Consider the following 12,830-nt stretch of genomic DNA (forward strand, 5'->3'; position numbering starts at 1 on the left):
CTAATTCCTGCACGAAGTACCCATTCCTCTCAGTGCCTTTTGAGCTCTCTTGCTAAGCTTGGGGAATTTCTGAAGTTCAGAGTCCTGCCTGTAAGCCTCCCTTGCCTGTGCCCTAAACTCCTGCCCGTCACAGACACCCACCCAAGCCGCCCCCAGCGGGAAGAGCGTGCGTAATGCAGGAGTTGATCCTCCTCTGCTCTCCTTTGCCACCTTAATCTTTGGGTCACACTGCTGCTACTCAGCCCCCCGTGTAGATTGTTAGTGGCTGGAGGACTTCTGCTTGCAGTTCGAGTTTTCCAGAAATGGGGCCCCTACGCAGAGCTTTCCCGCCCGTCAAGAGGTGATGAGGTCCGCACAGAAACGACGAGTGTTTTGTGCAGGATTCACCAGCGCAGCCGAACCGTGTCTCCAGCGGGAACGGACCAGTGCCAGACCCGTTCACAGTGCTTCCCGGGCCTTCTGGTGCCCAGGAACAGCACGAATCATGACTTGGGTCACCTACGCTCCTGCTGCTCTCTGTCTTAACAGTCTTAGGAGGCCCAGGCAAGACGGCCGTCTACACGGTGTCAAGTCGCTTTCTTTGCTTTCGGGCTCACCCTTGGGGTAGTGGTGGACAGATGGGCTCGGGCTCTGAAGAAAGTTCTGGAATCAGTTTTGCTGGTTTTCAACACAACACTTGACTGTAAAGCAACACGGCATTTTAGGAAGCAAACAGGGCGCTGTTTTTTGTCCTTAGGTAACTTTTGGCTTAGAAGTGTGGTACTTGGGTGGAAAGGAATTGCCCCTTCTCCCCCTCAGTGTGGTGTGGCCTTTGCCCTAACTCCTGTGATTGTCCTTGTGGCTGATGAGGTGACCCCGTCTGCTGCATCATAGCCTCCGTAAGCAGCACCCTGAAGCTTGGCTGGGCTTCCCGGGCTGGCAGCTCTGCGTGCCGGTTGTCACACGTCTGTCCCAGGAAGGGGCTACATCCCCAGGAGGCTGGGCACAGAGCTCTCACAGCGCCTCCTTCGGCTGCCTCTAATTTGAGTCCTTGCCTTGCAGTAAACGTAATCACTTAGAATGATTGCTTTCAGGGAGTCCCATGAGTCTTTGTAGCAAGTTCTGGAACATGAGTGTGGTTTTGGGAAAGCCACATGTTGCCAGGTTATCAGAAGTGTGCGCAGACTTGGCCGGCTGGTGGACCATACCCAAAGGCTGCAGCCCGGCCGGTTCTGGTTCTGGGTGGTGCCTGGAAGGAATCATTGTGCCTGGCTGTCAGTTTCTTAAAAATATCTGCCTTTTCCCTCCTCATGTTTTTTTTTTTTTCTTTTTTGGTCTTCCCTTTTACTTTTCCTGTCTCTTATACCTTTCAGTTTTCTGTATATCCTTCCCATCCCCTAGCGACACCTGTGAGTGACGCTTAAACTGAATGGTGACCCCATAGCACATTGCCTGATCCCGAGAGGCCGCTGTGGGCTGTGTGGACCTAACCACGCAGAGGCCAGAAGGAAGCGGAGCATCGTTAGATAGCTACAGTGCAGTGCGTATGGCCCCGCGAGAGGAATCTTAGAAGTGTGGAAGTGTGACTGTAAAAACCAAACACGTTGAAAAGAAAATCCTGCGTTGGTATGACTGTGGTTCCATAGAAGCCCTCTGTTGGAGCTGATCCTGTGCTTGGGTCCTTGCTGCGACAGAACATGTCTTGTCATTTGGTGAGAAGCACCTCTCGTTTCAGACCTAGCTCCTGCAGCTGACGCCATGAGTGACTCCGAGGACGACGGGCCGCCGCAGCTTTCCTCGCATGCCTTGGCGGCTCTGCAGGAGTTTTATGCTGAGCAGAGGCTGCGAACTGAGCCAGGCGCAGATGAGAAGTATAACATTGGAATAATAGAAGAGAATTGGGTACGTAAATGCATGCCACGTTCCTCCAGAAATGTCGCTGTGGAACCCAGTGTGTGCTGAATTCAGTGTTTGCCTCTTCTCCCCAATTCCAAAGGCTCTGTCGCCTGTCCTTGGGAACGCGTGTTCTTCCCAGGGAGTATTCAGGATGCTGCCGAATGCAGCTTGCCTGGCGATCAGAGGTTTTCAGACAGGGGATGATATGTCAGTGTGTCCAACACCAATCTGTCTTGCATAGAGATACATCCCATTAGTTTATGTGGAGCTCAACACTTCTGGTAGAAAGAAAAAAAAAATGTGTCACTACAGCAAATCGGGTAAGGAACCTTATGATAATAAGCAGATTAGTGGGCTGCGCTTTGGGTGTAACTGTGGCGACCTCACTCGGGAGACCTGCGTCGTGTGTGACAGGATGCAACCGGAAAGGCAGATATTTGGAGAGATCTTCCATCTGCTGGTTCACGCCCCAAAGACTACTACAGCCATTGGAGCAGCCCAAAGCTGGGAGCCAGGAGCTTCTTCTGGGTCTCCCATGTGGGTGCAGGGGCCCAGGGGCCTGAGCCACCCTCTGCTTCTTTCCAAGCATATTAGCAGGGAGCTGGTTTGGCGACTGGGACTCCAATCAGCACCCATTGTGGGATGACACCACTGTAGGTGGTGCCTTTACCCACAAGCCACGGCAGTGGCTGCTGGGGTCTCCCTTCCTGCTTCGTGGTAATGTGCACCCTGGGAGGCGGCGGGTGCTGGCTCAGGTGTTTAAGTCCCTCTGCCACTCACACGGGAGGTCTGCATTGCGCTCCAAGCACCTGGCTCAGCTCTGGCTTTTATGGGCATTTGGGGAATGAAGCAACAGATGCAAGATTCTCCTCTCTCTCTGCGTGTCTCTCCTGCTCTCTTTCTGCCTTTGAAATAAATATATATTTATTTAAAAATTTAGAACGTTTTATAAAAGGTCAGCTTTGAGTGGGAAAGGCAAGCTGCAGCTAGGGAAGGGTGCAGTGTGTGTGTTACACAGAGGACTCGTATCCAGAATACATGAGCTGCTTCCGCACATCTTCATCATTTTAGAATGTATTGCAAATACATTTTTCATATGTATTGTTTATGTCTTCTTACTCTGTGTTTGTCTAAAGATTTATTTATTCAAAAGGCAGTGTTACAGAGAGCAATCCTCCACCCCCTAGTCCATTCCCCAAATGGCCAAAGCCAGGTGTCCATGCGGGTACAGGAGCCCAAGCACACGGCCATCCTTTACCCTGGCGCATTTAGGGAGCTGGATTAGAAATGGAGCAGCCAGGACTCAAACCAACACCCGTTTGGGTTGCAGGTACTGCAGAGGGAGGATTAGCTTGCTACACCACTGTGCCAACTCCAAGGATCATTTTTTTTTTTTTTTAAGAGAGAGAAACTCATAATGTTTGTTAAGTTTTAGGATTTAGGGGTCTGAAGAAGGTGCACAGACTAGCAGTTGAGGCAGAAAACACTGCTACTGTAGGAATCCCGGTGTAGCGGAGTCTGAGGTAGGGTTGCAGCCCATCGGCTTGTGTGCTCTGGGGTGGCATTAGTAGAAGTTGGTGCCTGTCTGATAGAAAGCGAGGCCATACAGTTCTGCCGGGTCATGAGGATCGTGTTTGCCACTGATTTTGCGAGGCTTTTGGAATTAGCTGTGCCCCAGGACCCAGCAGATGTAACATCTGTGTTACCTCAGGAAGCTCCTGAGCTGCTTTTTGCCCCTGTAAATTCATCTGTTCTGATCACAGTAAAATTGCACATGGGAACTTTTGTATCTGATTTCTTCCACTTTGTTTCCCAGGCTCATTCATGTTGTAGCATGTCATAAGTCCCACGTTCCTTTTCATGGCTGAATACTGTTTCTCTGGATATACCATATTTATCCCTTCATCAGTAGGTGTGTTTGGGGTTGTTTCCGCACTGCACAGAATGCCCCATTTGCCTGTGTCCAGGCCTGCTGCAACCCTCACATTCAGGGGAGCAAGAATTCTGTTAGCAAAGTGAGCCTGTGTTCTCACAGACGAAAACTATGTTACCTTCTCCGTTAAAAGCATTCTTAGTTTATAAATGTGATTGGGTAGAAGTGTGAAGAAGATCTTTGTAGTCAGTATGAAATAGAAGATCCAAGATGAAAAGCAAACAGCTTCTCCCTGAAGGACAACAGGTGGTTCAGGAAGCAGGCACAGCGACGGCCCTAACAGAACAGGTGCCTGTCCCGACATGTGGCTGCGTCCTCAGCGTGTCGCTGAACACGTTCCTCCGCTGTCGACTGCATTTCTGATTGTGTCCATGGAAGTTGAATCTAGAAGCTTATTTAGATTTAGGTGCTTTTTTTTTTTTTTTTTTTTTGCTGAGGGTCAACACAGTGAGCTGTGCGCTCCTCCGTAAGGAGAAATCCTGGCAGGTGGTCTCCTTGGGTGACAGCAGCTACCGTTGATATTCAGTACTTACATTCCGTGGATTCACCAGGGACTTGTATGAATGCGAAACGATTTCAAAGAATGTGGAATTACAAATATTTAAGGATTAAATGTATGCACACTGACTTGGTAGGCCTCCATAACCAGGTCTGTGCCAAGCCTCACGTGCTGCCGATGCGTTCCTCTGTTCCAGCAGCTGAGCCAGTTCTGGTACTGTCAGGAAACCGCTCTGCGACTGGCGCAGGAGGCGATGAGAGCTGCCGGAGACGGGGGCAGGTGAGGGCAGCTTTGCTTGTCTTTTCCCCTGAGCTGATGATTTCAATGTCCTTCCGAGCTGAGACGTGGTTTGCAGGAAGTCCGGACTGTGTGCTGCAAGCATTGTGCCTCACACATGAACACACGTGATGCCTCAAACCTGCTTCAACATGCGGTGTGGGGACATCCTCGGAAATCTAGTCATCGTAGCATCTCTTATCTCTATTCTGCTCTTCCTGTACCTACACACCTAATGCCCAGTGTGTCAGTGAGGCACAATAGATGAATACATTATAAAAACCAAGTAAAACATTGTAAGAACCACGATAAAATTATTTTTATTTCTATCGCGATTATGTATATAAGTCAAATATGAATTAAGATTTATAAGTTGTTTATTTCTGGAATTTCCTATCTGCTCCTTCTGGACAGTGGCTGACCGTAGGTGCCTGAACCCGCAGTGGGGTGGGAGCCACGGTCATTTCTTGCCTTCTCACCGTGGACAGGACGTGGGCGTTCATACTCCACGACTCCCTGGGCACCCATGCTTACCGCCCCTGCACCTTATTTTGCGTAGAAGATGATTTATGTTGTTCTGAGGATTTTTTAAATAGTTTTTTTCTCTTAATTTTTCCTTTTTTTTATGCAATTTTCTTCTACCCCATTCTTCCTTTCTTTTGTTTTTAAAGATTTATTTTTATCTGAAAGGTAGGTTTACTGAAAGAAAGGAGAGCCAGAGAGAAAGGTCTTCCATCCACTAGTTCACTCTGCAAATGGCCGCAACAGCCAGAGCTGGACCATTCCAAATCCAGGAGCTTCTTCCGGGTCTCCCGCATGGGTGCAGGGCCCAGGACCCGAGCCCTGCTCCACTGCTCCCCCAGGCTGTAGACAGGAAGCTGGATCCAAGTGGAGGCACCAGGAAACAAACTGGTGCCCATATAGGGTGCCGGCCCCAAAGGCAGAGGATTAGCTGGCTATGCCACCATGCCAGCCCGGCTTATTTATTTTAAGCAGGCTTACTTCACTTCCTTTTCCTGTGTAAGAACCTGTGTGGTAGTCTCAGCTAGAGTCCAGGTCCTCTGGGCAGACACTGTGGCATGTCTTATCCAGCTGGTCTGTGATTTCCAGCTAGGGAGACATGGAGAACACAGTCTCTTCCCAGAGGTCAGTTGGCTGTAGGTCTTGGAGATGGCATCAAAGGTAGCCATGACAGAGTTGCCCAGGGTGGCAGTGCACTCCCTGGCTGAGGTGTCGCATCCATCGGTGCCAGGCATGCAGCAGCTTCCTGGGAACAGGGAGCGAGATGGTGGGAGTGAGAAAGAGGCAGACCGGCACTGAGCCACAGTGTCCCCATGCAAGGCACGGTGTGGGTGTGCCAGCCCAACAGGTGCAATGGCGCCTTCGCTGGAGCGCGTGATAACCAGGCCAGCCTGAGATGGGGGAGGGAGACACTTGGTGCTGCCCGGGTGTCGTCAGGGCTGCATGAGGCTCCTGTCTTGGGGCCGTTGCTACACGTTCAAGACAGATGCTGCTGCCAGAGTAGCAGGCTCTTGCAGAAGGTCGCTCAGTGGGAAGGGGCCAGGCTGGCACCAGGTTGGGATTCCTGGTAGGCCCTCCAAGGCCACTGCCACCTGCTGCCCTGCCCTACCCTGCCCGACCTGCATATGGGACCACTGTCCTGCCACAGTTGCCACCTTCACAGCTTCTCAGTGCCCCTCACAGGCCTGGTGTGAAACCATCCGTGTCACCTGGTAGCATGCCCCTCGGTGACTGCCAAGGACCATGCGGTGCACCGTCGCCAGGCACCATCTGTCCTGTGCAGGGGGAGCCATGCCCTGCCAGCCCTAACTAGGGCATATGCCCTTCCCTGCGAGCTTTGTTTGATCTCACCAGGCTCCCTTGTGAGCTCCAAGTGTGTGGGGGGGTGGGGGACACAGACACACTTTTATTTACCTACAGAATGTGTCAGATTGTGACTGCTAAAAAAATGCAGCTCAGGGCCCGGTGGCATGGCCTAGCGGCTAAAGTCCTCGCCTTGAAAGCCCCGGGATCCCATATGGGCGCCGGTTCTAATCCCGGCAGCTCCACTTCCCATCCAGCTCCCTGCTTGTGGCCTGGGAAAGCAGTGGAGGACGGCCCAATGCATTGGGACACTGCACCCGCGTGGGAGACCTGGAAGAGGTTCCTGGTTCCCGACTTCAGATCTGTGCAGCACTGGCCGTTGCGCTCACTTGGGGAGTGAATCATCGGATGGAAGATCTTCCTCTCTGTCTCTCCTGCTCTCTGTATATCTGACTTTGTAATAAAATAAATAAATCTTTTTTAAAAAAATGCAGCTCACACTTAAAAGCTGAGTTTAATGCTAAAAGTCGGTCATTTTTTGAATGATGATACATGCACATACTGGAATTTAAAGCAAAGTTTTGTCTTTCTTGCCCATTTTCTCCCCAGGCAACCCTGATCCCTGCCTCTGGGAACCTTCCAGAAGGCAGCTGTGCACCCTGTGGGCACATGTTCCCACACCCCTTGCAGCATGTGTGACTCACTGTGCCTCTAGTGGAGCATGGAATCATTTGGCCCGACCCTGGCAGGCCAGCTGCAGGCAGGCCTCAAACCTCAGGCTGTCTACGGCAGGCTGATTTTCAAGCTGATAATTTTATGTGGTCTGTGAATGATGTTGCAAACTACCCAAATGGCTTTTGGCAGAAAAAAGGTTCCCCGCCCCTGCTTTAATAAAGTCTCAGGCATCATGGAGGTATTTGCTCTTCGTACAAACAGCCTATTCAAACACCAGTCCCATGGCCAACTCCGTAATTTAATATTTAGGTTACTTTTAGATTTTTCAACAGCTGGTTTTAAAAGCCAGCCATTCATAAACTGTGGGCTGGCTGTCATGAAATAGTTTCTTTTAAGAGTCAAGGTTGCTTGTCTAGCGAGAATTCGTTTCTTATTAAACTGCACTTCCTTAGTTTGTGACTTTGGGTTTTTCTTCCTTTCAAGGTCATGAAAGTTACAAAATGATTTCAAAATATTTAGCCAGGATTAAAAGCATTTGCAGTAGTTCTTAAAGGTCCAACATGAAAATAAAATGTGATGCTCGGCTTTGGGCTAGCATCTAACTTTGTCATATTGTATTCCTGGGCTTTTTTTTTTTAATTGTTTAAACATTCTTTTCTATTAAAAATATTTATTCTTTCATATAAAAATTATGAGTTGTGGATGTTTAAGTACCGAATTTCTTCAAAATGAGGCGATGTAAAGGTTTTCTCCCCTCGTCACAATCTGTTGCCTAGGATAGCCTGCGTGAGCGCTCCCAGCGTCTTCCAGAAGCTGCGCGAGCTGCAGGGAGAAGGCGCTTCAGCTTGCATCTTCGAGTATGACAAGAGGTTTGCCATTTACGGGGACCAGTTCGTCTTCTATGATTACAACAAGCCCTTGGATCTGCCGGACAGCATCACCGCACACAGCTTCGACATCGTGGTGGCCGACCCTCCCTACCTCTCTGAGGAGTGTCTCCAGAAAACGTCGGAAACCATCAGGTTCCTGACCCGGGCCAAGGTGCTGCTGTGCACGGGTAGGCGCCGGCTTTGTGCCAACACCCGTGGCCCTGGACGGTCTCCTCCTGGTGTTTCAGGAGCACGCGGCCGGCCGCACTAGCGACAGGAGTTCCCTGAACCCCACTCTCGCTATCTGTGAAATGGAGCAGAGGCCAGCACTGACGGGAACTAAGGGGCGCAGCGTGCACTGGGGGCGCGCCCGTGAGCCACCCCCACCAGTAGCTGCTGCCTGTTCTGCACCGTCAGGCGGGCAGCACTGCGAAGCCACCCAGCCTGGACAGCTGGTGAAGCCAGGGCCCAGGGGTCTACGTGTGGCCTCACGCTCCAGGCGGGCACTCCAGGGTCGCTCACTGTGGAGCAGAGCTTCAGCAAAAGTCACAGATTAAAAAAATGTTGGGTTGTACCTGTGGCCCCAGTGTCCGCACAAGGCTCTGAGAAGCTGACTATTTTCTATACATTTTATACTCGTTTTACATTCTTTTCTATTTGTTTTCTCTTTATTCTTTCATATAAATATTAAGAGAAGCATTTTCTCTCTGTTTTTCTTTTTTAAGATTTGTTTTTTATTGGAAAGGCAGATTTTACAGAGAGGGAGAGGCAAAGATCTTCCGTTCGCTGTCTTACTCCCCAAGTGGCTGCAAAAGCCGGAGCTGTGCTGATCAGGAGCCAGGAGCTTCTTCCAGGTCTCCCACACGGGTGCAGGGCCCCAAGGCTTTGAGCCGTCCTCAACTGCCTTCCCAGGCCACAAGCAGGGAGCTGGATGGGAAGTGGAGCTGCCGGGATTAGAACCGGTGCCCATATGGGATCCCGGGGCGCATTCAAGGTGAGGACTTTAGCCACTAGGCCACCGCACCAGACCTGTCAGAAGCATTTTCTAACTGGTGAGACTGCTATGCTTTCCTCAGGTGAACATGGTAAAAATTTTTTTTGTTTTGTTTTAGATTTATTCATTTTATTACAGCCGGATATACACAGAGGAGGAGAGACAGAGAGGAAGATCTTCCATCCGATGATTCACTCCCCAAGTGAGCCACAACGGCCGATGCTGCACCGATCCGAAGCTGGGAACCAGGAACCTCCTCCGGGTCTCCCACGCGGGTGCAGTGTCCCAATGCATTGGGCCGTCCTCTCCTGCTTTCCCAGGCCACAAGCAGGGAGCTGGATGGGAAGTGGAGCTGCCAGGATTAGAACCAGGGCCCATATGGGATCCTGGGGCTTTCAAGGCGAGGACTTTAGCCGCTAGGCCACGCCGCCGGGCCCGAACATGGTAAAATTTGAGGCTCAAACTTTTTTTTTTTTTTTATTGTTATTGGAAAGCCAGATATACAGAGAGGAGGAGAGACAGAGAGGAAGATCTTCCATCCGATGTTTCACTCCCCAAGTGAGCTGCAACGGGCCGGTACTGCGCCAATCCGATGCCGGGAACCTGGAGCCTCTTCCGGGTCTCCCACGCGGGTGCAGGGTCCCAAAGCCTTGGGCCGTCCTCTCCTGCTTTTCCCAGGCCACAAGCAGGGAGCTGGACGGGAAGTGGAGCTGCCGGGATTAGAACCGGCGCCAATATGGGATCCCGGGGCTTTCAAGGCGAGGACTTTAGAGGCTCAAACTTGATGCACCCTTGGCAGCTCTGCTGGGGCCAGGTGCCTGGGAGCCACTGCCCATTCCCAGCACCTCCTCACCCCTGGGCCAGCGCGGCGCCCTCCAGAGCACCCCCCTCTGGGCCCTGAAGCCTCAGGGCGTCTGTTCTTTGGTATTGAGGAATTGTTCCTCTGGTCACAGCTGCTGCTCTTGGTTCATACAGACATATCACCCCAAGTTTGTTAACTCAGCCATTGGGTGCTAACAGATGTTGTCACCTCAGTGTGTGTTTGGGGTGTGTTAAGGGGCAAATTTCAAAAGTGTAGAGAAACGAAGCACCACTTTTGACAGCGTGTAGTCAGGAGATTTGCTTGCAGAAAGGCCCCTGGGAAGCTTCAGCAGGGTTACTGGGGAGCTGCGGCCAGCCGCCTGCTCCCCAGGGGCTGAGCGGTCTCCACCCTCACGGGCGGAGCGGGCAGCAGGGACACAGCACTGCCCACAAGGCTGCCACAGTGGGCAGAAGTTAGTCTCCTGGGTCGGGCTATAGGGAAGGAACTGTTCACTGTGCCCCAGGTGCAGGGCAGAGGGCCCCCCGAGGTGCCAAGGATGAGCCGGCAAAGCCGAGGCAGTGGGAGCGTGTTCTTGACATTGGTCGTGACTCCAGCCTGGATCCCAGCAGTGACCGGCAGGCTGGCCTGTGCCTGTGTCTGAGGGCCCGGCCTTGAGGAGGTGGAGTACCTGCTCACTACAAGGAGGTGGAAAGTGAGGCACTTTGCCAAAGTACTGGAGAAGGAGAAAAGGGATTGGCTGCAGCCAGGGCTGGTTCCGGAAGTGCCGCGCGTCTGGTGGTCCCGGCCGGGGCTCCAGGCTGGCCTCGGGCCCACTGCGCTCACCCCTGCTGTCTGTCCTCCCCAGGGGCTGTCATGGAAGAGGAGGCCGCACGGCTCCTGGGCGTGAGGATGTGCAAGTTCATCCCGCAGCACACACGCAACTTGGCCAACGAGTTTCGCTGCTACGTGAATTACGACTCTGGGCTGGACTGACTCGGGGCCCCGAAGGCACAGACCTCACAATAAAGGACCCGGGCGACATTTTCACATCTCTCTGTCTTCTGAGTGTGTTTAATCAGAGCCCTGCCCTCTGCCCTTCTTCCAGCCAGCTGCCCTGTGAGGCTCCACTGAGCGAAGAGCTCATGCATGCACGGCAGGTGGGTGTCTTGTGCGAGGTGGTAGTTTCACCGATCCACATGCGCTCCCACGTCCTAGAGGCTGCATACAGAGGCGTGCGAGTGTGCATGGCTGGTGAACTTGCGTGGGTGTGCCAGTGCCAGCTCCCTGCTCTGTCAGCTCCAAGCTGCACCACTGGGCAGAACGTGGCTGAGGGCACACCAGCCCGCCCTGCAAACATACCAGCAATTCCTTGGGAATCTACAACCACTTTGCGGTCGTCTGTAAAAACTTCACATTCTGGGATCGGCACCGAGGCGTAATGGGGTTAAGCCATACTGGTTCGGATCCCTGCTGCTCCACTTCTGCTCCAGCTCCCCGCTGATGGCCTGGGAAAGCAGCAAAGCCTGGCTCACGTCCTTTCCATTCACATGGAAGACTTGGAAAAACCTCCTGGCTCCTGGCTTGGACCTGGCCATTGGTGTCATCTGGAACCAGCAGGTGTAGGCACTCTTTGTCCTCTCTCTGTAATTCTGACTTTGAAACAAATGAATCTTTAACACACACATGTTACTAGCCTTTCTCTGGAAAGGGCTGCCCTTCGCCCCCTCCTGGGATGCTTCAGCCACGGAATGTGAGGTGACATGTTGCCTCCCACCAGGACACGGCAACCTGTGGCGCTGCCATCAGGGCTGTGTGGTCCTCGATTTGGACACAGCCACAGCTGGTGTGCAGGGGACACAGGCCAAAGAGAGACAGAGACCTTGTGCGCAGCAGACGCCACCCGTCGTGATGTGTGCCAGGAACAGGGCTGTGACTCCAGCCAGCGCTGGGCACCCGGAGAGCTGTTCTTAACAGACACCGCAGGCCTTGGCTGCCATCCAGCCACCCATCTGTACTAACACACACATTTTTATCATTGTATCAGCACTCAGGTTAGATGTTCAGTAAAAACATATTCAAGTATTGATTAATTATTTGGAAGGCAAAATGACAGAGCCATGAGAAAGAGGGCTCTTCCGTCTGCTGGTTCACTCTCCAAAAGGCCATAGTAGGGGGGGAGTTGGGCCAGGTCAGAGCCAGGAGCCAGGCATGTCATTCAGAACTCCAATGACTGAAGCTGAGCTGATCTGAAGCCAGGAGCCAGGAACCTCCTCTGGGTTTGCCATGTGGGCGCAGGGTCCCAAGGCTTTGGACCGTGCTTGACTGTTTTCCCAGGCCACAGGCAGGGAGCTGGAAAGCAGCACCCGCATGGAATCTGGGCACATGCAAGGTGAGGCCTTTAGCCACTAGGCTACTGCACACTTTAGTTAGCATACAAGGGGGACTTCAAAAAGCTCCTGGAAAAATGGAATTAACAAGTTTGTTTTGATATAAATTTTTCTGAATATATGCATACATAGTTTTTCCATATTTTTCACAAATTTTTCCCTTCCCGATATTTATTCATTTAGAGATGGGGAGAGAGTGCTTCCATTCACTGGTTGACCCCAAATAGCCCTCAAGGCCAGGGCTGGGCCAAGCTGTAGCCACAAGCAGGGACCTGGATCGGAAGTTCGGCAGCTGGGGTCGAACCAGACACGGGCATTCAAGAGCATAAGGTGCTGTACTGAGCTAGCCTCTTCCACTAATTTTTTGAAGATTTTTTTTAAGCACCCAACTAAGCTTATTTTAAAATGCCATTTTCCATAAACTTTTCAAAGTGCCTTTGTGCTGTTTGCCTGAAAAACCACGCGAAACCCACCCAAGTGGAATCCAGAGAAGGTCGCAAGGCCAGGAAACCTCTCGCTCAGCTGCTCGAATGACTTAAAAGAACGTCCAGCTTTTACACTTGGTGGTGCGACACACAGCTCCACCTGGAGAACGGGCCGCGGGCTTGGAACCCGGACTCACGCACAGGGTACTGCTCCCAGCCCATTCTCCTCTGGCCCACTTTCCCCACGCGGCTGTCCTGAGCCCACCCTCCT

At 52.0% G+C, this 12,830-nt stretch overlaps 1 protein-coding gene across 2 annotated transcripts; it reads left to right on the forward strand.

The window, feature by feature from the left end:
• The first annotated feature begins 1,700 nt into the window (after positions 1-1,700).
• Positions 1,701-10,788, forward strand: EEF1AKMT1 (EEF1A lysine methyltransferase 1). 2 transcript variants are annotated; one of them, XM_058670615.1, is made up of 4 exons: positions 1,701-1,881; positions 4,504-4,586; positions 7,859-8,139; positions 10,613-10,788. In XM_058670615.1, exons 1-4 carry the CDS (start codon positions 1,738-1,740, stop codon positions 10,738-10,740), a joined length of 636 nt encoding a protein of 211 aa, XP_058526598.1. In that variant the 5' UTR covers positions 1,701-1,737; the 3' UTR covers positions 10,741-10,788. The 2 variants fall into 2 exon arrangements, with proteins under 2 accessions (XP_058526598.1, XP_058526599.1); XM_058670616.1 differs by having other exon boundaries at positions 4,507-4,586.
• Positions 10,789-12,830: the final 2,042 nt, after the last annotated feature.

Source organism: Ochotona princeps, chromosome 12, assembly GCF_030435755.1.
Source record: "Ochotona princeps isolate mOchPri1 chromosome 12, mOchPri1.hap1, whole genome shotgun sequence".
In the NCBI taxonomy this organism is placed as follows: Eukaryota; Metazoa; Chordata; class Mammalia; order Lagomorpha; family Ochotonidae; genus Ochotona; species Ochotona princeps.